Raw genomic sequence first — 27,138 nt, forward strand, 5'->3', positions numbered from 1 at the left:
AAGAGCCAAACATGACTGAGCACCCTCTAACACTCACCAGCTTAGGAATAAACAGGGAAAAACGGATATGCATCCCTAGCGAGTCACCTAGGATGCCACGCTTCTAACTGGCCATCTGTGGCTCCCTCATGCCCATAGCCCCCCATCAGGGCTCGCCTGAAGCCTCCACTCCACAGCTGTCTCACTCCTCCACCTGCCTCTGAGGCTCTGGAAAAGCCCAAGTGATGGGGGCTGACTCCCTTGCCAGCGCAAGCTCAGAACAAATGACCTGCGTCTGCTCTCATTTGGTTGGTCTTCATTTATTTCCACAGAAACTGTGTACCCTGCAAAACTAACCTCATCAGCTCTCTGTGCAAACTCCCCATTAAATCATCACCTTTATTATCATTAATTATCACCTTCATCCTCCTCTTCTGGAAAGCCTTTCCCTCTCTTCTCCATCCATCCATATCATGCCCTTTCTCAAAACCCTGCCACCTCTAAGACTAGAGGCCCTTTGTCTGACACCTTTGCTGCTGCTGCTGCTGCTGCTGCTGCTGCTGCTGCTGCTGCTGCTGCTAAGTCATTTCAGTCGTGTCCAACTCTGTGCGACCCCATAGGCGGAAGCCCACCAGGTTCCCCCATCCCTGGGATTCTCCAGACAAGAACACTGGAGTGGGTTGCCATTTCCTTCTCCAATGCATGAAAGTGAAAAGTGAAAGTGAAGTCGCTCAGTTGTGTCTGACTCTGTTCAATCCCACGGACTGCAGCCCCCCAGGCTCCTCTGTCCATGGGATTTCCCAGGTGAGAGCACTGGAGTAGGGTGCCATTGTCTTCTCCCTCTGACACCTTTAGGCCACAGTATTCTCTCACCTCCGGGAGGCGCTTGGCATCCCTTCTCTAGAGTGCCTTTGGGGTCTTGGGTTGTTCGAGTCTGTATAATTGGCTGTTCTTGTTTTCTGATTCGAATGTGTTTGAATGTCTTCCCCCAGAACCCTGCACGTTCATCGAATGGTCTCTTACAGCAGCGCCTCTCTAACAGGGTCTGCAGACTATACTGGCAGCTTGGAGAAATGCAAACAGATCGGACCTGCCCCTACCTGTCCATTCAGAGCCCCTCCGGGCCTCTCTCATGCACACGGCAGTCTGGGAGGCACTGCTCTCCAGCTTCTGGCGCTGCTCACAGGTCACAGGGAGTGTTCAGTGAATACTTGCAGAACCGAATTGACCGCTTCCTTCTGAATGAACCAAGGGTTCAAATAGAAGCTCTGCCTTTCACCTTCAAGGACGGAACAAATGCAGCTGAACCACAGCTCCTTGCCCTGAGAACACACGTTTGGGGGCAGTCCCTCCGTACTCATCCCACCTTCACACACTTGAGAGTCTTCACGCAGCAGAGGCTTTCCTGATCTGTGATAAACGAGTTAAATACCAGCAAATTCGGACTTAGTGGTGCTGAGGCTGCCCACTGGATGGGAGGTGCTTGCAGAGAAAGCAGGCTAATGACCATGGACAGGACTGGTCCTCACCAGAGACTGAATCAAAAGACTCAAGGGGATGAAGTCCCTGTGCCTTTGAGCTGTCACTGCCTGAGAAGGGGAATCTCCAGACACCTAAGGTCCACTCACTCCGGGGAGCAGTCAGGAAATGAGGGAGTGGTGTCAGCAAGGCAAAACTGCCCCAAATGAGGTCTTTCTCCCCGAAATACCCACTTATGCCAAATCTGGACTCTGTACATAGTTGAAACCAACTGGAGACGTCAAGGATGTGAAGTTCTCTTCCACGAGGACCTTGCCTGCAGGCTGCACAGAGTCTGCAGCTACAATCACCATCAGGAGAGAACCAGCTGCAGAGGCAGGTCCCCGTGTGCCTCGGAGCTTCACCGAAAGGAAGGCAGGCCAGACGACCAGGGCTTTTCCACCTTACCTTTCAGAAAGTGTATGAAGGGGGTAAGAAAAAGGACATCTGAAATTAGAGAAAGAGATGGTAGCGCTAGCCAGTGTGTAGACCCTTGGTAACCAGTGACTCTAAAGTCTCTCCTTTTTACATCAAGTGCGTGCATGTGAGGGATCAGTTGCCCAGTTGTGTCCGACTCTTTGCGACCCTGTGGACTGTAGCCCACCAGGCTCCTCTGTCCATAGGATTTTCCAGGCAGGAATACTGGAGTGGGGTGTCATTTCCTACTACTGGGGACCTTCCCAGCCCAGAAATCGAACCTGAGTCTCCTGCACTGGCAAGTGGATTCTTTACCACGGTGCCATCTAGGAAGCCCCTTTTTCATGATGGTGTATTCTGTATTGCCCATGGGGAGCTTTGGTGGGGGGAGAGGGGAACAACAGACAGGATTCAGGGCCAGACTCTGAGAGCTGCTGGCTGGTTGCTTGAAAGGATCCAGAGACAATCGAAGCTGCCGCTGAGGGAACCAAAGGTGTCCGTCGGGTCAACAGACTTCAGGTCACACCCGCCCACAGAAGCACGGTTCATTCCCAGGCCTCAGTTTATTTATTATTTAATTTGTTTGTTTGTTTTCGGCCACACGCCATTCAGCTTGCGGGGACCTTGGTTCCCTGGAGCAGGGGATTACACCTGCGCCCCCTGTATTGGGAGCCCAGAGTGTTAACCAGGGAAGTCCCAAGCAGACTGCATTTTAAACAGGCCTGGCCTCTGTGCACAGATTTCCTGCTCATCTTAAGAATCACATTGAAATCAGAGACTAGAGTCTGAGGTCTGTTATTGGCAGCACTTTCTATGTTATGATATTGGTGTGGAACACTGATTTTTTAAAAAAGCAAATATATTAATTGCCCAATAATTCCTTCTTCTCCCCTCCAAAGGGAAAACATTAAAATTCCGCATACAGATGTGAGGCGGCCTCCAGATGAGACGGCTAGTAAATACACCAGAACCGCCTTAAAATGTGAGTCTTATCAAGAAACCATCTCAGCAATTAGACAGGACAGTGCAGAATAAAGAACTAAAAGCCAATTACGGGTCCCCTGGGCCCCAGAGAGGGTTCATAAAAATTTAATGCAGGGTAAAATAGAGAGCATCTAAACTGCAGCTGGTCAACACGTGCCGTGCACTTTGATCGCCGAGACCCGGCGGCAAAGAACATTTTCCGTTAGCATTTGTTAGGCTGGAATGTTCTTCTGTCATGCTTCTTACCTGTGCTGAAAGGCATTTTTAAGTTAGAAAAGAAGAGATGGGAAGAAAGATTGGAGGCAAGATGGTAGTTGGCCCAGGGTGCTCAGCATAAGAGGCTGTTCTAACCTACTCTGTGTGCCTAAGGGTCCAGAAGATGAGCAGAAATGAGCCAGATTCCATGAGGCTGAGCCATGGGAAAGAGCTCTTGGGGGAGGGAGTATCCGGGTTGAAGGGTCCAGGACTCGGGGTAAATGCTGCTCTTTCCCTTCACTGGTGAGTTTAGGGGCTGAGTATGAGCCCTGACCTCTCTCATAGCTCAGTTGGTAAAGAATTTGCCTGCAATGCAGGAGACCCCGGTTCGATTCCTGGGTTGGGAAGATCCACTGGAGAAGGAATTGGTTACACACTCCAGTATTCTTGGGCTTCCCTTGTGTCTCAGCTGGTAAAGAATCCATCTGCAATGCAGGAGACTGGGGTTCATTCTCTGGGTTGGGAAGATCCTCTGGAGAAGGGAAAGGCAACCCACTCCAGTATTCTGGCCTGGAGAATTCCATGGACTGTATAGTCCACAGGGTCACAAAGAGTCACACACGACTGAGTGACTTTCCCTTTTTCACTTCAGGAGCCCTTGAGGGAATGGCAGTCCCGCTCCGGCTCCCCTCAGAATCCCCTGTGGCACTGAGCAAACCCCTGGCCCATATGGGCACCCAATAAAAACTAGCTTATCAGCTGACAAGGGTGGGTCGAGGTCCCCCACCCCAGGACAGCCTCCCCCAGGTGCAGGCTGGCCAGCTCACCATGTGTCCCTTACTTGCTGCCCCAAAGCCTGGGCAGGCGACTGTCACCGCTCAGAGGATGTGGACACTGGCGGCCGTGCCTTCCAGGAGCGGGATGGGACCCATGCTCGAGGGACCTTAGAAAAGGTGAGGCTGGGGCTTCGCTGCTGGCTCAGGGGTAAAGAATCCACTTGCCAATGCAGGAGACGTAGGCTTGATCCCTGGTCCAGGAAGACCCCACATACTGCAGAGCAGCTAAGCCCGGGCCCCACGACTACTGAGCCTGAGCTCTAGAGCCTGGGAGCCGCGACTCCAGGACTGTAAAATACATCACGGCTGTTAGATTCCAACGGCTAGAGGGCTTCTTTTCAGAGTGATTCTAGATTATTACGAACATTGTACACAGAGTACAGGAGGTAGGGAGGACCACTCAAGACCTCTAATGTTCTAAGTCACAATATTTGAATTTATTGCAACTGAATCATATATATTTGTGTGTGAGTATACATATATATATATATAAACACATACATACATAAATACATACATATAAAGTGTTTTTATTTAGGTTAAAATGAGTTTGGGGAACTATTTCTGGCGGATCATGATATGGGTCCATATGGTACAGCTACTGTTTCAGACGCTACTTTCACAACTTCTAGTTGCCATCGTGATAGGAAAGCCACACCGAAAAGATACGGTTCACAGGGAGGACTCTGGCGCAGTTACCTGCAAGCCTCAGTGCAGAAACTGCAGAGTGAGCATTGGAGAAAGGAGAACGTGCTCCATTCGCGGGTTTTGTCTTAGCGCCCACACGTGCGGTGATGTGCTGGCCTCTGGCCCACTTTAGAGATTCATCGAGCTGATCCAGAAACTCTGCTACAGCGCGGACCTGCAGGATGTCACATCCATCTCCACTTCCGGCCTGACCTCGTCGGAAGCTCTTCTTCCAGTCTCTACGGTTAGTTTGTCTCTTCGTTGCTCCCTTCAGAATTGCCCTCAGGCTTGGTTCTGGTGCTTCGCTTCATGCCCAGGCAGATGTTGGCGTGTGCCCTCATCGACATCCACATCAGGAAGCGGTGGGGCCCTTGGCCAAGTGACTGCTGTGAGCCGGCTCACACAGGCTGGCATCCTCAGGCCTCATCAGGAGAGGCCAGTGAGGTGCCCAGGGAAGTGGGCCCTTTGACCTACCGGCTGGATGCAGGCTTCCAAAGAGAGCGGGCATTCACTGTCCATCCACTGTCTCACTTCATCTCAGATCCTTCTCTGACCCACTCCCCTGACAGCTCCCTTGTGTCAGCAGGGTTTTCATTTGCTTCGTTTAGAAAGGCACCCATATGATAGCTGGGGAGTTCGGGATGGACAGGTACACACTGCTATATTTAAAATGGATGAGCACCCTCATGCACAGCACAGGGAACTCTGCTCAGTGTCGTGTGGCAGCCTCGATTGGGGGTGGGGGTGAAGAAAGAATACATGTGTGTATAGCTGAGTCTCTTTGCTGTCCACTTGAAACTATCCCAACATTGTTTATCAGACATAACGATAGCTCCAATACAGAATAAAAAACAATTAGAATACCCCAATACAAAGTAATTTTTTTTAAAAAAAGAAAGACACCCATATATATATGTTCACATACACAATTCAGTTTAGTCGCTCAGTCGTGTCCAACTCTTTTCGAGCCCATGGACTGCAGCATGCCAGGCCTTCCTGTCCATCACCAACTCCCGGAGTTTACTGAGACTCATGTCCACTGAGTCAGTGATGTCATCCAACCATCTCATCCTCTGTTGTCACCTTCTCCTCCCACCTTCAATCTTTCCCAGCATCAGGGTCTTTTCCAATGAGTTTGTTCTTCGCATCAGATGGCCAAAGTATTGGAGTTTCAGCTTCAACATCAGTCCTTCCAGTGAATATTCAGGACTGATATCTTAATTATTGGCAAGTTAAATATTCACTTCCCTGCTAATGAGGTAAAGATGACACCAATTTTTAGGAAAAGTTAAAATATTCATGAGTTGAGGTTGTTCAGTTCACACCTGCCATTATGGGCAATAGTTAGCATTAGCTTCAAGCCAGGGGCTACACAAAGTGTTTTGCATGTACCCTCTTTTTTGATCTTCATAACATGTGAGGTAGACACTCTGATGATCACTGCTCCACAGGTGAGGGAACTGAGGGGCAGACGCATCAAATAACTCACCTCCCTACAGAAAACAGGCCACACAGGAGCGTATGCAGAAGCCAGAACTCTAACTCCAGCTGTCAGAGTCTCTGTGGGAACCTGCAGAGTTCCTGTTGAACTGGAGCCCCCACACAGACGTGTGAGCGCGTGAAGGTGTACGCATGCACACACACAGGTAGCTGGCATTCTGGTAATTGTAGTGAAACGAGCCTTGTTTGCAGCGCATCCGGGTTGCGTTTTTCCATGGCTACTGTTCTTTCAATTGAAACCTTTGTGGTACGTGTGTGGCATTACTCTTGGGTTTCACTTCTGTGGGTCATTATGCGCCTATGCATTGCTGTGTTACCATTTTATTTGCTATTTTTCCACAGTGCACTGTTACCAGTGAATGCTTTTTATCCCAAGAAGCAAGCTGAGTGGGAAGGGTGGACATGAGGTCCCTTATTTTCTTCTGTGGTCGTGGAATCTGGGTACCACCAGAGAAAGAGATGGTACTGAACAACACAAGGAGGCTTTGCTGTGTGTTTGTGCTGGTAAAGCTGGTTATAGCTTTGTGTGGGCATTCCTCTCCAATCTTGATCTTTAAGTCATCAACATTTCACAAGAAGATCTCCCCCCTGCAAACTTGAAAGCCTTTATTTGTAAGCTATCCAGTCCTACTTGACTTTCCTTGTAAAGTCTTTCAAAGTTTAAAAACATCTTGAAGTCTCTTTAAACAAGTCTGGTTAGAACTCTGGAGATGCTTGGAAGCCAACGCAGGGCTGAAACATCTTCTGGGTGGTCCTGCAGCCCTCCTGTCACCCCCGGGGCACACACATATCACACACTCACACCGACTGGCACACATTCGCAAATACCTTATACACACACACGCACATGCTCATGTGAGTTGTTCAATGAGTGGAATTTCAACTTTGCAAGATGAAGAAATTCTGTAGGTTGGTTGCCAACAATGTGGTGTGCTTGCCGCTACCGAGTTCCACAGCGGAAAATAATTCAGATGGCAAACTTCATGTTATGAGTTCCTTGCCACAATTAAAACTACCAATACCAACCGAGACAGAGATATTTGCGCCAGTGATGTGACTGCAGGTGCGTTGGTCCCATCTTTCACTCTTAAGGAGGAAACGGCTTTCCTGTGTTTGCCCTCCTGCCACGCGCTGAACCTAGGGAAGGTAAGCTGAGGGCGACGCGGAGCCTTGGGCAGAGAGGACCACACCCAGGAACGCAGACGCAGGGGAAATTCTGTCGTCTGGAGCTGTCACCGGCATGGACGACATCTCCCCAAGAAGGAGGAAAAGAGCTGTCAGAAAAATGGTCCTTTCTCAGAGCCTGAGCTCTATCGTGGCAGCGGCTGGGACTGTGCTTTATAGATTCCTTCTCGGGGCTTCAGACGTTGTTGTCAGCATCATGAAAACTCCCCTGAGGCTCCTAGGAAGACAAGAACAGAGGCAGAGGGCCACTCCTGCGCCAGCTGCTCACGACCGTGCTTCAGCGTGATTGTAAACTTTATGCCCAGCCTCATCTCACACTGTCCCCAACCCCATCTCCTTCCGGAGTGGAAAGTTTCTCCCCCCAACACCTGCGGCTCAAGGGCACTGGACTTTGGTTTGGCCTCTTTGAAAGTTGACTGTTATTTACATCCACTCACCTCCCCCTGCCACTACATCCATAAAAGCCAAAAAAAATCCAGATCCTGTTTCAGCTGGAAAAAACCAGCAGGGTCCAGATGTGACTGAGATTTTTGTTTGTTTGGGTTGTGAAGCTTTGCATGTAAATCAAATAAGAGTTTGCTGGAAAAGTCACCCCCTGCGCCAACAGTCTGCTTTCTGTGTATCACCAAGTAGGAGAAGACGGCTATTCATTTGGAGAGAAGAGGGTTGGTATCATATAAATGAAAATTCAGAATCAAAGAATCAAATGAAGGGAGCATGGAAACCCTTCACTCACGCACCTTCTGTTTACTTAAACTCCCAAAGGCTGCAGTGTATTTTCTGACAGAAGCCAGGACCCCTGGGTGATGCGTTCTGGCTTTCTTGCCCTGCCCCTTGAAGAGAGAGGTATGCGCACATGTGCCAAGTCGCTTCAGTCGCGTCTGACTCTGTGACCCCGTGGACTGTGGCCAGCCAGGCTCCTCTGTCCATGGGATTCTCCAAGCAAGAATACTGCAGTGGGTTGCCATGCTCTCCTCAGGGGATATTCCCAACCCAAGAATTGAATCTGGGTCTCCTGCATTGCAGGAAGGTTCCTTACCATCTGAGCCACCAGGGAAGCCCCAACAAGGTGTAGATTGCAGCTTTCCTCAAGGTTCAGGTCACAGGACATTGGGGCCATGGCCCCTTCAGCTGCAGACAGTGAGCTGTGCCAGGGCTTCTGCCCCAGAGAGGATGTCCATCTCCCCAGAGGTCCCAGCCTGAGCCCGTGAGGCCAGGGCCCATGGAGGACCACCATTCCCCAGAGACCTTCCTGCTGGAGCTTCCTTTGTCTCCAGGCCATCATCAGGGCCCTGCAGCAAGGCTGGGAAGGGGGAGAGAGGGCCTGGCCATGCTGTGACGAAAGGACCACTGCTGGGTGCGCCAGTCCTGACTGTCTGCCCTGAGGCCACCTTGTCTCTGCTTGAAACTGCCTGGATCCGGATGGAGGAGGCTGAGCAGAAATGGGCCAGCCCAGCAGCACCGACCGCTCTCTTTAGGAAGACACCCCTGTGAGGCTGAGCTGGCTGCATCCTGGACCTTGGATTTCAGGAGTCATCCTCTCCCCATTCCTTGACCTACAGGCGCGGCTGTCAGGGCCTGTAGGGTACAGTCAGATGAGCTTATGTCCAGCCGCTCTTCCTCCTGAGAACCTGGGCACTGGTCCTGCCAGGCAGAGGGGGCCGTGCGACCAGCTCCAATACCATTCCCGGGCTCTGGGTCTCTGACGGCCTCTATGGTGGCAGCACCTCACATATGCGGCCATAGCCCATGGCTGGGAGTCCAGCTGGACTGTGACGCCGCCATTGCACCTTTGCACCTGGCTTCCTTTGACCTTTGCTTTTTCCCTTCGCTGATTCTGATTTGTATCTTTTCACTGCCATGAGTCATGACTATGAGGCTGGCAGTCTGGTGGGTCCACCTTGCGATTCACTGAATCTTAGGTGGTCTTGGGACACTTCCCGCAACACTGGCATGGTAAGGCCATCTTTGCAGGCTGTGTTTCCCTGACTCCTCTGTTAACTGATTTTAGTTGACTTTAGCAAATGGCAGACAATGGAGGGAGTGAGGATGAGGAAAAAAGAGACAAGCTAGAGCGGCCCTTCAGTCCCACTGGACCTCAGTGTTTCTGGTGCAGCTCAGGTGGCTCCAGTTTCTGCCACGTAACCTGGCTCGTGTACTGTGAGGACCCCAGCTCCCCCCTTGCTCCTGCTGGCTCACCTTGCCTTGTTCAGCACCTTGTATCTTCCTTCACCTGTGTAACCAATCTTCTGTGTTAAGTTCCCTCTTTAGAAACACCTCAAGGCATTTTTGTTTTTCTGGCTGAATCCCAAATGCTAAGTTCCTTAAATACATACACTGTGCCACTTTCAAGCCAAGCAAGGGACATTCAGAGACAAGACGCTATAGAAGGAGGGTGTGTTCAGTTGTGGCCGACTCTTTGGGACCCCGTGCACTGTAGCCCGCCAGGCTCCTCTGTCCATGGGATTTTCTAGGCAAGAAGATGGGAGTGGGGTTCCATTTCCTTCTTCAGGCAGTCTTCCTGACCTGGGGATCGAACCCATGTCCCTTGTCTTCTGCATTGGCAGGTGGGTTCTTTACCACTTGGGCCACTGGGAAGCCCAGACACTCTAGACCTGAATCTCTGCGTCCAGTTGCTCCTGTAGAAGTCCAGCAAGGGTTTGCCCTGCAGTCAGAAAACCTTGGGCTGATTTCTAAGCCACAGGACTGTGGGGAAAGGTCTATGACATGGATGGGCTTCGACCACATGCCAGGGCTTGGTGCCCTCGGACACTCTCCTATTGGCACTAACTGTTGGGCACAGGGAAAGCCATCGCATGTTCAGTGCTTCTGGGTTGGTGGTCTGGTAGAGTCAGAACGTTAAGCAGCACGCACGCATGTTCGCACAATACTCAGTGAATCTCGGGCCAAAAGCATCACTGGGATGGTAGTTGTGAGGGTGGTGGGCTGGTCTCAGATGCACAGCACAGCCAGGAATCCCAGGGGGTCTGGCGACTGTGGAACCTAGTCTGGAGGGTACAAGGCCGACCGCTCTTCTATAGACCCCACATGGGCAGGGGTATCTAGGAACCAGGACATTTCTGGTCCAGGGTTCTTATCTCATCTTAGACACGAGTGCAAGTTATCACTGGGGCATGCCAAGTGAAGACGGCTGGTGGGCGGTTAGAGAGGGCAGGCTGAAGTCCATGGCTAAAGACCGAGAAGTGGGAGGAGTCAGGACGGAACCTGGCAGCATGGGGGTTGCTGAAATGATTGAGGGAGCCTGGGTAGCTCAGAGCAGAGTCCTGGCAGTGCACCTTGCAGAGGCGAGGGCAAAGGCCTCCCAGGCAGGAGCGGGCAACAGAGCTCAATGCCTCCAAAGGTTAGATAAACAGGAACTGAATCCTGCCCTTTGGGTTTAGCACAGGCCCCCGGTGGTAGCTCAGAAGGTAAAGCGTCTGTCTATAATGCGGGAGACCTGGGTTCGATCCCTGGCTTGGGAAGATTCCCTGGAGAAGGAAATGGCAACCCACTCCAGTACTCTTGCCTGGAAAATCCCATGGATGGAGGAGCTTGGTGCAGGCTACTGTCCATGGGGTCGCAAAGGGTCAGGCACGACTGAGCGACTTCACTTTCTTTCTTTCACTTTCCTGGTGACCTTGAACTACAGTTTCAGTGGAATGAGGTGAACAGAAGCTTGCAGTGAAGAAGGGAAGAGAAAGGGCAGTAGCGGGGGGGTATGGGTTGAGGAAAGGATTTTAAAAACCCTGGAGAGAAGTGACGTTGAGGACAATGCCCATGGGAAGCAGTTGTTCGAGGCATGGAGCACAAGGCCCAGGAGAAAGAGTGGAGAAGCCCTACAGGGGCCTAAAGACGGTGACGGGAACCCAGGGCGGGCGTCAGGGAACACAGCGCGCTTGGCCACAGGCAAGGGGTGGGCGGGGCAGTAACAGGGAGAGACAGAAAGGACGGGAGTCTGCAGGCGAGCTCACAGACTCGAAACTTGAAGCGTTCTCACGATGGCACCTTTTCAGTTTTCTATTAAATCAGATCAAGCAGCAGGGTCAGAAACTGGAAGACAGTAAGGGCAGTCAGAAAGAGCCATGGCTGAAAGAAAGCGTGGCTCAAGACAGGAAGACTCGGGAGGGAGAATACATGGAAAGTTTTAGAGGGAAATGTGTCTTTTCTTTTTTCTCCCATCATTTCAAAAGAAACCAAAATAGTTTTCAGGGGGAAAAAATTTAAAAAACAAACCAACAAGTGTTATTTTCTCATCTTTGCGCAGCGTTCAGGGTATTCTCACCTTCCTTCTGCCCGGCAGCCCCCCTCCCCCACCCCCGTGCCGCCAGCAAAGCTTGTGGCGGGTGCTGGGTGGTGGGTGGTGGGTGGTGGGTGGTGGGTCGTGGGTGCTGGGTGCTGGGTGCTGGGTGCTGGGTGCTGGGTGGTGGGTGGCGGGTGGCGGGTGGTGGGTGCTGGGTGGTGGGTGCTGGGTGCTGGGTGCTGGGTGCTGGGTGGCAGGTGGTGGGCCGGGGGCGCCAATGTTTGTCCCTTCAGTTTTACACATGCTGCGTGGTCACTGCTGTCTGTGACCAGACCCCTCCTCCTGGCCAGCCAAGCTTGGAACTCTGGAGGGCAAAACTGTCCCCTTGAGTGCGGAGACCCTTCCCCCCCCAACCCTCTGACCTAAGGGCCGGGTGCGGTCTCCCAGTGGCCGGGGAGGGGCGGCAGATTGCAGGTGGGCGAGGTGAGAAGCAGGACTGGAGGGAAGGGGCGCAGGGAGGCAATGCAGGGGAGAGACGGCAGGACCAGGACGGCGGGGTAAAGAGAAAGTCTCAGAGAGCGCCGCTGGCTCCAGCTGTCAGGCAGTGGGAGGAGAAATCGCTGTGGGACGGGAGTGGGGGCGTTCTTAGGAAGTTATTTAAGAACCAACTTTCTGGTCGGTCCTGTGTCCTTTTGAGGAAGTACCCCAGAGACGCCCAGAGCCGGCCCGCGCTGGGGCACCTCGGAGGGAGCGCAGGTAGGCCGCCCGCCGCCGCCCCTCCTGCCGGCATCCCACCCGCAGCCCCGCACGCGGGGGTCCCGGGCCGCCGCCTCCTCCGTCCGCCCCCGCCCCTGGGTCTCCGGGCCAGTGCTCGGGTGGTGCTCGGAGAGCAGGGGCCGGGACGGAGGCAGCCCGGCTACTCCACTTGGTTCTTCACCCCTAACTGTGCATCCACTCAGCCCCGCGGCTTCTGAGCTGGGGCCTGGGAAGCTTTCCTAAAGGCGCTGCTGGCTGACCCCTAAGCGGCTCCTAAAGGGCAGCTGGGGTCTCCCCCTCAACACACAGGGGAGCAGACTAAGGAAAGAGGATGCAAAGGGCAGGGAGGCGGAGGGGGCGGGGAGGGTGGAGGAGACCCAGGTAAGAACAGCTTCCTGCTGCAACTGGGGTCCAAGGCTTAGCTCTCCGTCTCCGGAAGCCCCTCCCAGGCGGCAGGCAGAGCCGACCTTGAGCACCTCCCCCGCCCCCCGGACCTGGCAAGGGGGCAGGGCCTGTGCCCACCTGCACCCACCCAGCCCGGCCTGCACTGGCCTCTCTCTCTCACCTGGCAGGCACTTGGGGGTCCCCAGCCTCCAGTCCTCCCTCCCCAGAAACTACTGCTCAGCACCCCTCTCCTGGAGCCCCCACCCCACCCCCGCCCGCACCGGCCCATAGCCACCTTGCAGCCCCCTCGGCTGCTCCTCACCAGAGGACGCCTCTGTCCTGCCTGGTCTGTTAATTCTTCTTCTCTCCCCCACCGCATAACCCACAAGATACTGTAAATAGGGCTGCAGGTATTTACGGCCCCTCCGCTCAGACTTGGCACTTCCAAACACTGCTGTCTCCTTCCAAACCCCCGCGCCCGGGGAAGGGGCTCGGGGCCTCCAGCGCCGCAGTCTTTGCTCCGCTAGCCCCTGGGCAGCTTACCCCCAACCCCGGTCCTCCCCTCCCCTCCCACCTTCTCACACCCTTCCCTGGAGCCTCCATAAGGCTGCGCTTCATCTTCAGAGGGTGTGCCTGGCTTTTGGAAACAGCCAGAGAACCCGGAGTCCTGACTGGGTAACCCAAAAGCTGGAGACAAAGTCTCCCTTCATTTGGCCCCTCAGTCAACAAGTGCCGACTGGACCCCGACGGGGAGGTGTGGCGTTTAAACTGGTCGTTTGTCTGCCCAGACTCGGAAGGAAAGGGAAGCAGTCTTGGGGCAAGGGCAGTGTAGCCCCGTGGAGGGAGTCCTTTCAAAACGGGCTATTTATAGCGCTCTCTAATATCGCAGGCGCCTCCGGGTTACCTGCCCAAACTCTCCTCTCCCTAGTCCTGCTCCCTGGGGTCCCGGCTCCAAAGCAGTGACCACCACGTTCGCACACCCTCCCGGCTTCACTGCTGCACCATGTCAGGCTCGAGTGTAAGCATCCCTAGACTGGAAGCTTTGAGGGCAAGCATCCTTCTCTATGGTTCTCTGCGCATCCCAACTGGCCAAACCGCAGCCTGGCACAGAGGGGACTCTCGATAAACACTGGCTGCATTAACTTGCAGGCATGAATGTTTGAAAGAATGCCACTTATCTGGCGTGAGTGTGTGAGTTTATTCTTCAGTGAGGACACCTCACCAGTCTACAGAAAATGGGCAGAGGTACCTGCATAAATGTTTCTTCCAAGAGATACCCTTTGGGGGAATGAGAAAAAGACCCCGCTCTCCAAAATCTTTTACAGCTTTCATTGCTCCAAATAAGCCCTCTTTCTTCTGCTTTCCATGTTTTCACAAACACGAAATCCCCCCGAAGCCTCTGGGGAGCTGTTCTCTGTCATTAGACTGACCCTTCCTGCCACGTCTCAGGGTTTATTTATGCGAAACTCAAAATGAGTTGCTCAAGAGCCGTCACGGACAGATACATCTGTTTCTCCCCTTTTGAATCCTTGTCGCAAAAGTAACTGGCTTCATGTTCCTGTCTGTGTCTCCATTGCTCCCCCCAAGGAACCTGTGAGGCTGAGGATGTCGGAGTCCTCCGAGACCGCTTTCGGAGGCAGGAGAGCCATCCCCCGCAACACCTCCAATGCAGCAGAGAACGACCCCCCCACCGTGGAGCTGCAGGGCCTGGTGCCCAGGGGCTTCAACCCGCAAGGTACGGGCCCCTCCCTCGGCCCCCCGAGTGCTGGGTCAGCCCCCTCCGTCTCCGCCGAGCTCCCACCAAAGCTGGCCCCCTGCCAGTCTCTTGTTTAAAGAAGGGCCTCCAAAACCCTCTCTTAGTGGTAAAAGCACCAAAGACCAGGATTTGTATCCCAGCTCTGCTACCTCATCGCTTTGTGATGTCGAGAGCTTCCCTGGTGGCTCAGTGGAAATGAATCCACCTGGTAACGCAAGGGAGGAGGGTTCGATCCCTGGGTCGGGAAGATCCCCTGGGGAAGGAAATGGCAACCCACTGCAGCATTCTTGCCTGGAGAATCCCATGGACGGAGGAGCCTGGCGGGCTACAGTCCACGGGGTCGCAAAAGAGCCAGTCATGACGAAGTGACTAAACCACCAGAACAGCAATGCCAAGGAGGTCACCTCTTCGAAGCAAGGCCATTAGCGGAGGCCTCTTGCTGCCCTACTGGTCTGTTTCTAAGAATGTTCTCTCGCTGGAAGTTTCCACTTCCGAAACCCCGTGGCCGTTTCGATTGTTTGGCTCCCACCTCCTTCCTACCCTGGGCCGCGTGTCCACCGCTGTGCTGGAGAGAGAGGCTGGGGTCTGCTGTAACAGGGACAGGGGCCCCGGGCACAGGCGCTGTGACTGTGCCCCCTGCTCTCACCTCTACCCGTCCAGAGGGACCTGCTCTGGGAACAGTCGGCCGTGCTGATCCCCTCCCAGCCCTGGCTGCTGTCAGGGGGCCCGAGTGCCAGCAGTGGCTTGGTGACACAGACACCATTCCCTTGGGAGCGGCAGGGACACTCAGACTCATGTCCCTGAGCAGAAACCTGCAGGGAACACCCAGGGACCCAAACCCGATTCTGCTCCTGAGGGGCTCTGTGTTGGTTTCTCCGGGGAGTGAACACCCCCTTCTAGGGGAGGTGTTCACGATCACCCTGTGGGGTGTGGTTAACCTGCTCAGCCCGAAAGAGACCAGAGCTTGAAAGAGAATGGCAAGGACAATGCTGGTTATGAGCAAACCCAGCAAGTTGGAGAACAGCTGGGCATGATGGCAGGTTCGATTGTGTTAGTATCATGTCCAGATGACGTGATATCTAATTGTGAAGACGGAGAGAAACCCCAGGACCACCCGTGGGGCTCCATCCAGACTGGGAGCTTGGGCTCACAGAACTGAAGGGCGTCTTTGGCTGAGTTCTGGGGCTGAGACACGGTGTTAACGTGGAGTTCTGAGCCCTGTCTCCCTTCCAGCTTCTGCACACTGTACCGTTAGAGCCACAGAACTGAGTTTAAAAGGACTTGCTAATCCGCTCGCCTGAATTGCCATGTTACAGGTTGGGAGATTGAGGCCAAAGCAAGCGCTTGGTGTTCACATCTTCACTGCTTAGTCTGGGAGCCCGCCTGCCTTCTTTCTTCTTTTTAAAAGCAGATACAATTGGAAAGCGTGCAGATGTTAAGTTACCAACCAAGGTACCTTGGTGTAACCAAACAAGTTATCTTGTTTCAGTTTTCTAGCAAAATTCCCCTCCTGCAGAGAAGACTCTGGGACCCAGGAGAGGGGGGCAAGGTGCTAAGAAGTGGGCTGGGGGAGCAGAAAGTGAAAGGGGTACAGAAGTGGGAGATGCCACAGAGGCAGTGAGGTGTCACAAAGTGTCCCCTGGTCCAGGACTCAGAAGACCCAGGGTCCTGTCCAACATCTTCCACTTGCTCACTTTTGGGACATGGGGGCACATCATGAAAATGACCAGAACCTCAGTTTTCCCATCAGCAAAATGGAGCAATATCCACTTCACAGTCGTCATGAGGCTCAATGACCAGTGGCTGTGGGAATCTTGATTAATATGTGCTCACTGATTCAGACGATATAGATTATCACACCTCTGCAAAGTCTGGAACCCACACATGGGAACCTTGATCTAAGGCTATGTGTGTAGCCTGCAACCTTCAGATATAAAAAATGCAACAAAATGTTGCCAATAAGAAAATTGCCAGAGAACCTGAGTGGTTAGTTCAGTTTTTAAAAATCTAGAAATACTAATTTTTTGGTTGCTTATTTTTGGAGGCAAGGGTGGGGAGTTATTTTGAACTGACTTATTTGGAAGTATCAGTCATTATTTGCTTGGCAGTCAGATGTGTTCACAGCCCGAGTGACATTCTGGGATACTTATGACAGGCCCTGGTATGGGGGTGTGTGTGTCCAGTGAACAGTCAGTCCCTTGAGAACTGAATGACTCATCAGTCCTAGAGTCATTGTAACCTTCTTATTAATAACAGGTTTCTGATTTCAAAACATGTATCCATTTAGTAGTTCTACAGATGAGCTAAGTGCCGCATGCACGGAGGAAGGACCCGTGAGCCCAGGAGGCATAGAAATAAGTCCCAGATGAGTCGAACAGAAAAAAAAAAAAATATATATATATATATATATATATATATATATATATAATCTGATCAAGGAGGGCCAGTTCCCAATATCCTTCATATTTCAAAAGTCTGTTTAATTGTACTAAAAGTGAGTTTTCTGGGACTAAATATGTCTTCTTTACCCCAAGTCCCTGCTAAGACCTGGTCACGTGGGTTTAAGTGCCAGCTTCTTGTAGCTTTCTCGGCCACCAGTGGAGGACTTGTATCTTCTCGATCCCATCTGAAGATGACTGCTTCCAGGACTGTTGTTCAGGCGCTCAGTCGTGTCTGACTCTTTGTGACCCCATGGTCTGCAGCACGCCCCGCTTCTCTGTCCTTCGCTATCTCCCGGAGTTTGCTCAAACTCACGTGCATTGAATCAGTGATGCCATCCAATCGTCTTGTGCTCTGCTGACCCTTTCTCCTCCTGCCCTCAATCTTTCCCAGCATCAGGGTCTGCTTCCAGGATAACAAAGTCCTAAGCCACACTCTCTTCATTGGCCTCATGGTAGTTTTCCAAAGTGTCCCTTTAGCAAGCTGCTCTTGTGAGATGGATTGAGAAGGGTGGAGAGGCAAGAGGAGGAAGAGGGGGGAAATGCCAGATTTTCCCCTTTGCATACTCTTGTGGCAGCGGATGTAGACAATATCTATTGAGTGTATGTAATACCTTTACTAGGGATTCCCAGGTAGCTCAGCAGTAAAGCATCCATCTGCCAGTGCAGAAGATGTGTGTTCAGTCCCTGGGTCGGGAAGATCCCTGGAGAAGGAAATGACAACCCACTCCAGTATTCATGCCTGGGAAGTCCCCTGAAAAGAGGAGCCCGGTGGGCTACAGTCCATGGGGCTGCAAAAACAGTCGGGCACGGCCAAGCGACTAAACAACAACGCTTTTAATGCAGGGCTTCAGTGCACATTTGGTTAAGAATGATTTTTGCCTGTATTTCAAAATGTACAAACAAACATAAGGTTCCTCCCATATGGCAGCACGCGCTGTAAGAAACATTGAGATGTTTGAGCTGACGGTGGAGCCCAGGCCGTGGTGGTGTTTGATGTTCTCCTGTATTTTTAGGGATCCTTCGTGGCTCCCCTTTGAACTCAACTGTAGCTGAGAGAAATATCTGGAAATCCCCTCAGCTTGTTTGGATTTGCATCTCTTTCTAATAGGCTGTGCTGCGTGCTCATTTGGTGTTTTTGAAAATCGCTCCACAGCCTTCCCGGTCTCAAAGGTTATTTCAGCAGGAGATGTAATGTTCCGGAAGATAAGCTTGTATTCTTGCTCTGGTTCGACTCTCTGTTGGCAACAATAGGGATCATTTGCAGCAGTAATTATAATTCTCATTTGACAGGTCTAACGCAATTTGAATTCAAACTGGAAAGCAAGCTCAATCTATAAAAAAAAAGATAATCAAATGCAGGCAGGATCTAGTATTTTCAGGCTAACGGGGTCTGTGCCTTTCTGATCATCTCCCCCCTCCCTGTCCCTCCCTCCATGTCAGAACTAAATCAACTAATTGACTAGTAGGTCGTCTCTCCTTTGTGCAGAGGAAACCTCTCTGGGTTCAAGATTACTGAAAGAATAAAAAAGACCCTCAGTGTACGATTAAGAGATGATGCTGTGTAGAACCAGTTCACACGTCTCCTCTTGATTTGTGGGAAAATGTTCAATGATTGTGTCAGGAACTATGCCAAGATCTCTCTGGGGACACACAAATGAACAAGTCAATCCCTGGCCTCAAGCAACTGTCCATCTAGTGGTTGGAACAAATAAGTGAGAGGAGTGACCAGTGGTGTCAGTGGACTGGGGAAGAGGTTGAGGAGCGCTTCCTGATGGAAGGACGCCTGAGTTAGGGCATAGAAGATGAGTAAGAGTGTTCCAGGCAGACGAGTGTGTGGAAGGGCATTTCTAGCGGAGGGAACAGCGTATGTTAAGTAGTGAGGACAAGAGAGGGAAGAGGCGCCCGGGAAAGGTAAGCCGAAGTCTCATTCTAACAGGCTTTGAAGACCTTACCTTTCCTTCTCCGGACACAGGACACTTGTCAAGGATTCTAATTAGCAAGTGACATGATCAGAATTATGTTTATTAAAAAAAATGCTAATGTTGAGAAAATGGGGAGAAAGAGGCACATTTGGGGGCTGTTGAGATACTTCAGGCCAGAAGAGAAACAGACGAGAGGGGTTTAGCCCCTGGAGAGAGCATTAGACTCAGTTTTCTCATTCTAGCTTTTGCTGAGCATTTCTTACGCATTCAGGATACAGGGCATCTTTCTTCTTTTTTCTTTTTTTCTTGGCCATGCCACACGGCATGCGAGATCTTAGTTCCCCAACCAGGGATTGAACCCATGTCCCCTACATTGGAAGCACGCAGTCTTAACCACTGGGGAAGTCCCTCAGAGTACAGGACATTTTAATATTAATAGCCACAGTTAAAAAACAATAAGCTGTTTAAGAAAATGTTGTTAATGATTCTAATGAATGATGGTTTAAAATTCTGGGTATTCAAAAGGAATATGAGGAAGGAAACTTTATCCTGTTGTTTTCACAATAAAGAGACCTAGCTCCCCATAGACAGTATTTATACCTATCGTTTGGTAATAATATTATCAGAGATTGCATGGAGAACTCAGTTCACTAGGGAATTCCTAGAATATGAACCTAAACACTTAACTTATTTAAGGGTTCCATCTGTGACAGGTATAATCATTCTCTGAAGAATATTTTTACAAACTAAGGAGAAAATAATCTACTTTTAATCCAATTTTTTCCTATTAGGAGAAGGGTAGGAGGACAGGGAGGCAGCTGGCTCATGAGGAGAGATTTTTTTTTTTTAGCAGTCCATTTTCTGATGTTTTGGAATTAGGCTAAATTGTGTTAGGTAGACTTTTTGAAAGCTGTCACTTTGAAAGAGAAAGCTGCCAAGTTTCCAGCTACAATATCTCTCTAAAAGACAAAAAAAAAAAAAAAAAAAAAAAAAGGAATGTGGCTTAGCAATGAGTTGCTCCATTCTGCCAGTAAGTGGGCTTGGCCAGGGAGAAGCAAATTCATTTCCTGTTTGTGGCGAATGGAGCCTAGGTGATGAGAAGTTTCCTTCAATCTAAACCGTGTCTTGTTAAGCCAGTAAACAAAGGACGAATCAATATGCCAGCTTAATAAGTGTTTACGGAGGCCCTGCTACATGCGAAAGAGCAATACCAAGCAAAAGGTTCAAGAAAAATATACCACTTTCTTGATATCTTATGACAACCTGTGCTCATATCTGCAGACAACCATCTGCAGAGTCCTTGCAATTATGAGGTATTAAAAGAAAAAAATACTTGATTGATCTGGGAGTGACAAGCTGTGAGCAGTAAAGGAAAAGGGGTTCCTTCAGTGGTGCTGGGGACCTCATCTCCTTCTCCAAGACTTGGGGTAACTCTTAGTAAATCTATAGATTGTTGTTGTAGTTCAGTTGCTAAGTCATGTCCGACTCTTTGCAACCCATGGACTGCAGCGCGCCAGGCTCCCCTGTCCTTCACTATCTCCTGGAGTTTGTTCAAACTCATGTCCTGAGTCGGTGATGCCATCCAACCATCTTATTCTCTGTCATCTCCTTCTCTTCCTGCCCTCAATCTTTCCCAGCATCAGGAACTTTCCCAATGAGTCGGCTCTTTGCATCAGGATGTTTTCCAATGAGTCAGCTCTTCGCATCAGATGGCCAAAGGATTGGAGCTTCAGAATCAGTCCTTCCAATGAATATTCAGGACTGCTTTCCTTTAGGATTGACTGGTTGGATCTCCTTGCTGTCCAAGGGACTGTCATGAGTCTTTTCCAGCACCACAATTCAAAAGCATCAATTCTTTGATGCTCAACCTTCTTTATGGTCCAGCTCTCACATCCACACATGACTATTGGAAAAACCATAGCTTTGACTATAGGGACCTTTGTTGGCAAAGTGATGTCTCTGTCTTTTACTATGCTTTCTTGGTTGGTCATAGCTTTTCTTCCAAGGAGCAAGCAGCTTTTAATGTCACCATCCATGGTGATTTTTGAGCCCAAGAAACTGAAATCTGCTACTGACTAGGAGATTACGTTGGCGAGAGAGCAACATGTCTACCACTTCCTTCTCCTTCTAAACAAAACTCTCCTGCTCATTGCCCTTCTGCAGGTCATACCCATCTAACTGCAGTCTAGAAAATTGTTTCTTTAAACTCTCAACTTTTCAGTGGAGCATTTAATCTTCCACATCTTAGTCATTTTATTTTTTAAATGAAAGATTTCTCTTAGTTTCAATGATTTTAGCATGAACTTTTTTTTTACATGTTATTAGTTTTTCTTTTTTAAATTTTAAAATTGTATAGGAAAATTTTACTTACCATTGACTTAATTTTTTCCCACTTAGGGTACCACTGTGATTCCCTATAATTTTTTTCTTTCTTTCTGAAGGCATTGACTTAGAATGATATTGCAATAGAAAAGATAAAGATCACTTAGAAAGAACAATGTTTTTTAAAAACGACATGTTTTGAATTAAGCATTGTCAAATACACAACAATGTAGGCTACATTATTTTAAAACAAACTCTTCATGTCTCTCTTAGCATATATTTAGTACATATGCTTGTTTTCACTATGAAAAAGGTATAAAACTACGATCGGTGGGGGTGGGAGCTGAAGTTTTGCAGATGCAAATGAGTTCGTTAGCACTTTTTTTTACCCTTTGCAATGAGTGGTCCAAGTGAGCTGTGAAGACAGGGCATTTTTATTCCAGTCTGAAACAAAACTGCTGGTCTGGAGCTTCCTGTTTTAAAACCCCTGCATTATCTTTGGCACTATTTATATACTACCCTGAATATTTTGAGAATGCAATTGTCTGATAAATAACATTTAAAGCACTCGTATGGTTAATACTATGATAAATGGAATGCTCTATTTTAAAATGAGCAGCCAGCTCCTCGTTTCAGATTTTCAGGTTTTGTTACATTAGTTTGAAGTGAAAAGTGGCATATTTGCTAGGAAATTTTAAAGTATTACCCCAGGCTCAGTAGGGCTTCCCCTGTGGCTCAGCTGGAAGAGAATCCGCCTGCAATGCGGGAGACCTGGGTTCGATCCCTGGGTTGGGAAGATCCCCTGGAGAAGGGAAAGGCTACCCACTCCAGTATTCTGGCCTGGAGAATTCCACGGACTCTATAGTCCATGGGGTTGCAAAGAGTTGGACAGGACTGAGTGACTTCAGGTCTTCAGGCTCAGTAACAAGATGATTAAGACAAAGTCCGGTCCTTAAGGGGTTTACAGACCCCTAGATAAAATCACCTGTATTAGGATCATACTAAGTGGCTGATGATAATAGACATTTTTTAAAAGAAAAACATATTCTGAAAATCTGGACGAGAAAATGACTCCCTCCACCTGTAGAAATTCAAGAAAAGAAAGACAGGCCTGTCTGCTGAGAAGCATTGTCTTACTGAATCTGCACACTGCCGTCATTCTGCAGATGGGAAAACTGAGGCACCAGTTTCTGTAACTTGTCCAAAGTCACAAAGATAGTCAGTGTCAGAACTGAGATCTGGGTCCAGGCAGTCTGGTTCCAGAATCCATACTCTTATCCATTGTGCTATTCTACTTCTCCTAGCATACAAATAACAATATAATAATAATTTTTAGATTTTACTATGTGCCAGATACTGTGCTAAAGTGTTTTATATACACTTTTTCTTTTTCATTTAACGCTTACACCAACCCTATGAGGCATTTCATTGCCTTTCTAAAAATAAGAAAACTGGACTCAGATTAAATAACTTCGAAGAGTTCTACAATTAGTGATGTATCTCCCAAAACATATTCTGAAAAATCCTCCACACACACGAAAATACTTCTCATGGCCATTCGACTTTGGAAAGCAGTCTACTATAGGAGATTTGCAGTGCACAGCAGCATATGACAGTCCCGCATAAATTTTGCAAGAACCCTGATTGTGTGTGTGCATGCTAAGTCGTTTCAGTCTTGTCTGACTCTTTATGACCCTACGGATGGTAGCCCGCCAGGCTCCTCTGTCCCTGGGATTCTCCACGCAAGAATACTGGAGTGGGTTCCCATGTCCTCCTCCAGGGGATCTTCCCAACCTAAGAACTGAACACATGTCTCCTGCATTGGCAGGCAAATTGTTTACCACTGAGCCACCGGGGAAGCTCAGGAATCCTGATCAACTCTGGTTAAACCAGCACTTCCCAAACGGATTTAACCCTGGCTATTCCTTCAATCCCCCATGTACATCCCATAGAACTAGAACTTCATGGCGCCACATAAGGATGAACTGACTTCAGTCAGACGCACTAGACGCTAACCAGGTTCACCAGACTGGGGTGTGGAACTGGAAAGCCAGGGTTTTCATTTGCAATAGGAACCAGAGCCACTGAGAGCCTGATAGCAAAGAAGGACTTGCTTCTCTCTCTCTAGCTTTGTTCTTCCACACAGGCAGACCTGCTCGGGAAATCACTCATTTTTAGGGGCAGGTCATCATGCAGGGAGGGGTGGCAAGAGCTGAGGCAGATCCTGGCGGTGCCCTGGGATCAGATATCGCTCTACAGGCAGACTGGACTCTCCCCCCCTCACCTGGAAGGCCACCCCGACAGCCTGCCAGCTGACCTTTCTGCCACCAGCACCACCACCCTCCAATCTGTTTTCCTCTCTGTCACCAGGAGAGGCAGTTTCAGTTTGTCTCTGCACCCATCTAACCATATTCATTTGCTAGTTCAGGTTCTTCACTGCGTTCCCAGTGCAGTTAAGAGTCCAAACTCCCTGACAGGGACTTCAAGGCTTTCTGCTTTCTCCTCCACGGTGGTCGCATTGTAACCCTCCAGTCAACCAATCGCTTCAGCTTTGTTTCAAAAAAACATTGATTGATTTTGACGGTGCAAGATCTCCGTTGCCGCATGCGGGATCTAGTTGCCTGGACCAGGGATTTCACCTGGGGCCCTGCATTGGGAGCGTGGAGTCAGCCGCTGGACCATCTGGGACGTCCCCACCTTTCCACTTTCAAAGTGACCCATGCGCTCTTTCCCCTCAGTCTCCGCTCATCCTCCTTTCTCTCCCACCCTTCTTTCTACCTGGAAAACTTGCTTGGCTTTCAGACCCCTGTTCACACCTCAGTTCCTCTGGAAAGCTTCCTTAGTCCGCCCTAGTCTGGGTTAGGGGCCCCTTGCCAGAAACCCTCCCCCACTCATCATTCATTTCATTTATCAGAGTGTTTTACTTTTTCACGACACTGCATCATAATTACCTGTTCACTTTTCCATATCTACCACTGTGCATTTGTATTTACTTGGCAGTGACCTAATGTATCTATATCCATGTCTTGAATGACAGCATAAAATTGCATACTTCCTGGAGGACAGGAAGTTAGGAAGGACATTAAATGTATTGAATATATGTGCCTGCATGCTAAGTCACTTCTGTTGTGCCTGACTCTTTGCTACCCACGGACTGCAGCCAGCCAGGCTCCTCTGCTCTGTCCACGGGACTCTCCAGGCAGGAGTACTGGAGTGGGTTGCATCCCCTCCTCCAGGGGATCTTCCCGACCCAGGGAAGAACCTGCGTCTCTTACGTCGCCTACACTGGCTGCCTTCTGGGTGGCTAAGATGGTAAAGAATTGAATATACACTTAGGGTCTAAAATTATCTTAAGAATTTGGAACAATTAACCTAATACGATAAGATAAAATTAAATTGAAACTAGTAAGGCCCTAAAATTAGGCTAAAAAGAAAAAAGAATTGCATTGATAGAAATGGTTAGATAACAACATGAGTAAGTGACTTACAGGGATCTGACTTATAGGGATCTGAGTTTTAATCCACTGCTGACAGAAGTGACATCAGAATGTAGTTTTAAAAGTTTTGCTTCACCACATGCTTAATGTAAATGAACAATAAGCGTATCCAAAACACTAATGGTATTTTGGACTGAAATCACAGAAATTTATTTTGGAAGATGCAGTGGTCTCATTGGTTTTCACTGGAAAAATCATAACTAAAGATGTATTTAATTCTAGGAAAAACACTACAAGAGATAATTTCATAAAATGGAGCATATATATTTCAGAGCAGGTAAAAGGTCTAGAAATAATTTCTTAAAGAACGCTGATGGCTTAGAGAATGCTTTACTCAGAGGAACACTCACAGTCATCTTTATATACAGAAACAGCGCCAGATGAAATGAATAGAACATAGTCTATGTTTATGCAGAAGTTAGAACCAGAATCTATGGTTAGAAAAATTATAGGGAAGCAGATGTCTGTTCATCTTATAAGGATTTTTCAAATAATTGGATTATATAAAAATGAACAGTTTGCTTTATATGACAATGGGTTCCCTGTTCAGATGGAGACTAAAGGCTTAAGTACGAGGATTTTCATGGAGGTGTTTCGTACGGCAGGTCTACCAGATGGCCTATCAATACCTCTGCCCTCTGAGAGTCTGTGATGCTGTAATATCAGTATATTCCTTCCACTGGTGCTGATGAATGGAGAGCGGTTAAACTCTTCTTTGAGGAATTAGGTTTTAGACATTAAAAAAAAAAACATTATTAAAAGTCAAGATGTTAAGAAAGAGGGCCGAGTGAGTTGATTCCTGAGGTCCTTCTCAAGTGGGACATTCATGATTCTTCAGCTCTTTCTGAAGCTCGTTTTACCCTGGGGATTGTGACCTTAATAAGACCAGAGAACTTAGGGGGCAGGCAGCTTGGAAGAGAGAGGTGTAGAAATAAACGTCTTCGGCCCACAGCCTCCTAAAGGAACGAAACTGCACCTCCGGGGACCAGGCACTCAGCAGGGCTCTGAGATGCTGCAAACGCAAAGCTGCATCTTGGGCTCTCCGTGCGCCTCCGTGTCACAGTCAGAACAGCTCGCTGAGGACCGCACCACGCGAAACACAAAGTAACCCCATCACAGCTTGTAGTCAGTGAGCCACAAAGAAGCCTCTGGTCCCAGGCAGAACGTCAGACCCATTCTCCCGTGAGGACGTTGACTCTTTGTAGACCTTCCCAAGAAATTAGTGTCTTTGTTTTAAAGGTGAGAAAACTCAGCTTCTGGGAGGCAACCTCCCTGACCTAAGTAATGGTGAGAGCTGAGATCAAACTCGGGATTACCTGGACTTTGAATTAATTCCAGGTGTTTCCGGGACTCCTAGACTTCAGAACTATAGAGAATCTTAGTGAACCCAATTTCTCTATTTTGCCTATGAGACAAAATGAGCTCGGAGGGGACTAGACATCCTGCTCAAGACTCCTGTGTAAAAGCAAAAGAAGCCACCGAGTCTCACAGGGTGAAGCCCCAGCACCCCATCTACACTGTGAGCACAAACCACAGCTGGCACGGTCAGGAAAAGAGAGGGAAGTCAGGATGTCAGGATGCCTTCCCCCGATGGTCAGGAAAAGAGAGGGAAGTCAGGATGGCAGGATGCCCTCCCCACCCCTCGCCCAATTTTGTCTCCCCCGTGGCCCTTTAGAACCCCAAATGCATACACAGAGCTCTATTTTTAGATCCCATGGGAGCCTGTGAGGCTCCTCTGTCCATGGAATTCTCCAGGCAAGAACACTGGAGTGGGTATCCATTCCCTTCTCCAGGGGGATCTTCCCAACCCAGGGACTGGACCCAGCTCTTCTGCTTTGCAGGCAGATTCTTTCCCACTGAGCCACGAGGGACGCCCATCTTTAGACCAGATCTTCTAAACTGCACTGAAGATGGGTAACTAGAGTTACGGTCACATCAGTGATCGTTGCAGACAAATGGGGAAAAACCTAAAAGAGATCTAACTTTCATCCAGTGTTATCATGTCTCAGATAAATATATAACTGACATTTACACTCCCGATTCCGCACATCAGAGGAAAAACCTGAAGATTTTGGCATCACACCAGGGTTTGCTTCCAGACTGGTCGGTTGGTAGCCAGGCAAATGCGAAGCTTGTTTCTGCCTGTTCAATGTGGAAACAATCCTGCCTCCCTCACAGAAACACCGACACGCTTCCCCCACACCTGTTCCCTCTGATCCCTGCTTTCGAAGGGCAAGAGCTCCTTTTAGAATTATGGAAGGGGAGGTTTACCCTTCCTGAATAAGAGGAGAATTTTGGATTAATGGTCTATTCTGTCCTTAGAACATCCCTTGGAAACTTTGTCAGATTTGATCCCTCCCCTTTTAAAGATAAAAAATTGAAACCTGTTATTCCCTGCTTTTTCCACCATAGAGACGCTATAGTCACTGTGGGAAGCAGCTGACTGTTTGAACACCAATGTGAGACATGGACATGAAGCTTTGACTCGAGTCCTGGTTTCTCTGTATCTAGACCTGTAC

At 49.4% G+C, this 27,138-nt stretch overlaps 1 protein-coding gene across 1 annotated transcript in view; it reads left to right on the top strand.

Moving 5' to 3' along the window:
* Positions 1-12,227: 12,227 nt before the first annotated feature.
* Positions 12,228-27,138, top strand: part of F13A1 (coagulation factor XIII A chain) — a 140,787-nt gene continuing 125,876 nt past the window's right edge. Inside the window, exons 1-2 of the mRNA XM_004019144.6 lie at positions 12,228-12,297; positions 14,269-14,416. Of these exons, the coding sequence (XP_004019193.1) occupies positions 14,287-14,416 (130 nt within the window). The 5' untranslated portion in view covers positions 12,228-12,297; positions 14,269-14,286. The remainder of the gene's footprint in view (positions 12,298-14,268; positions 14,417-27,138) is intronic.

The sequence above is a fragment of the Ovis aries genome, chromosome 20 (genome assembly GCF_016772045.2).
Source record: "Ovis aries strain OAR_USU_Benz2616 breed Rambouillet chromosome 20, ARS-UI_Ramb_v3.0, whole genome shotgun sequence".
NCBI lineage: Eukaryota > Metazoa > Chordata > Mammalia > Artiodactyla > Bovidae > Ovis > Ovis aries.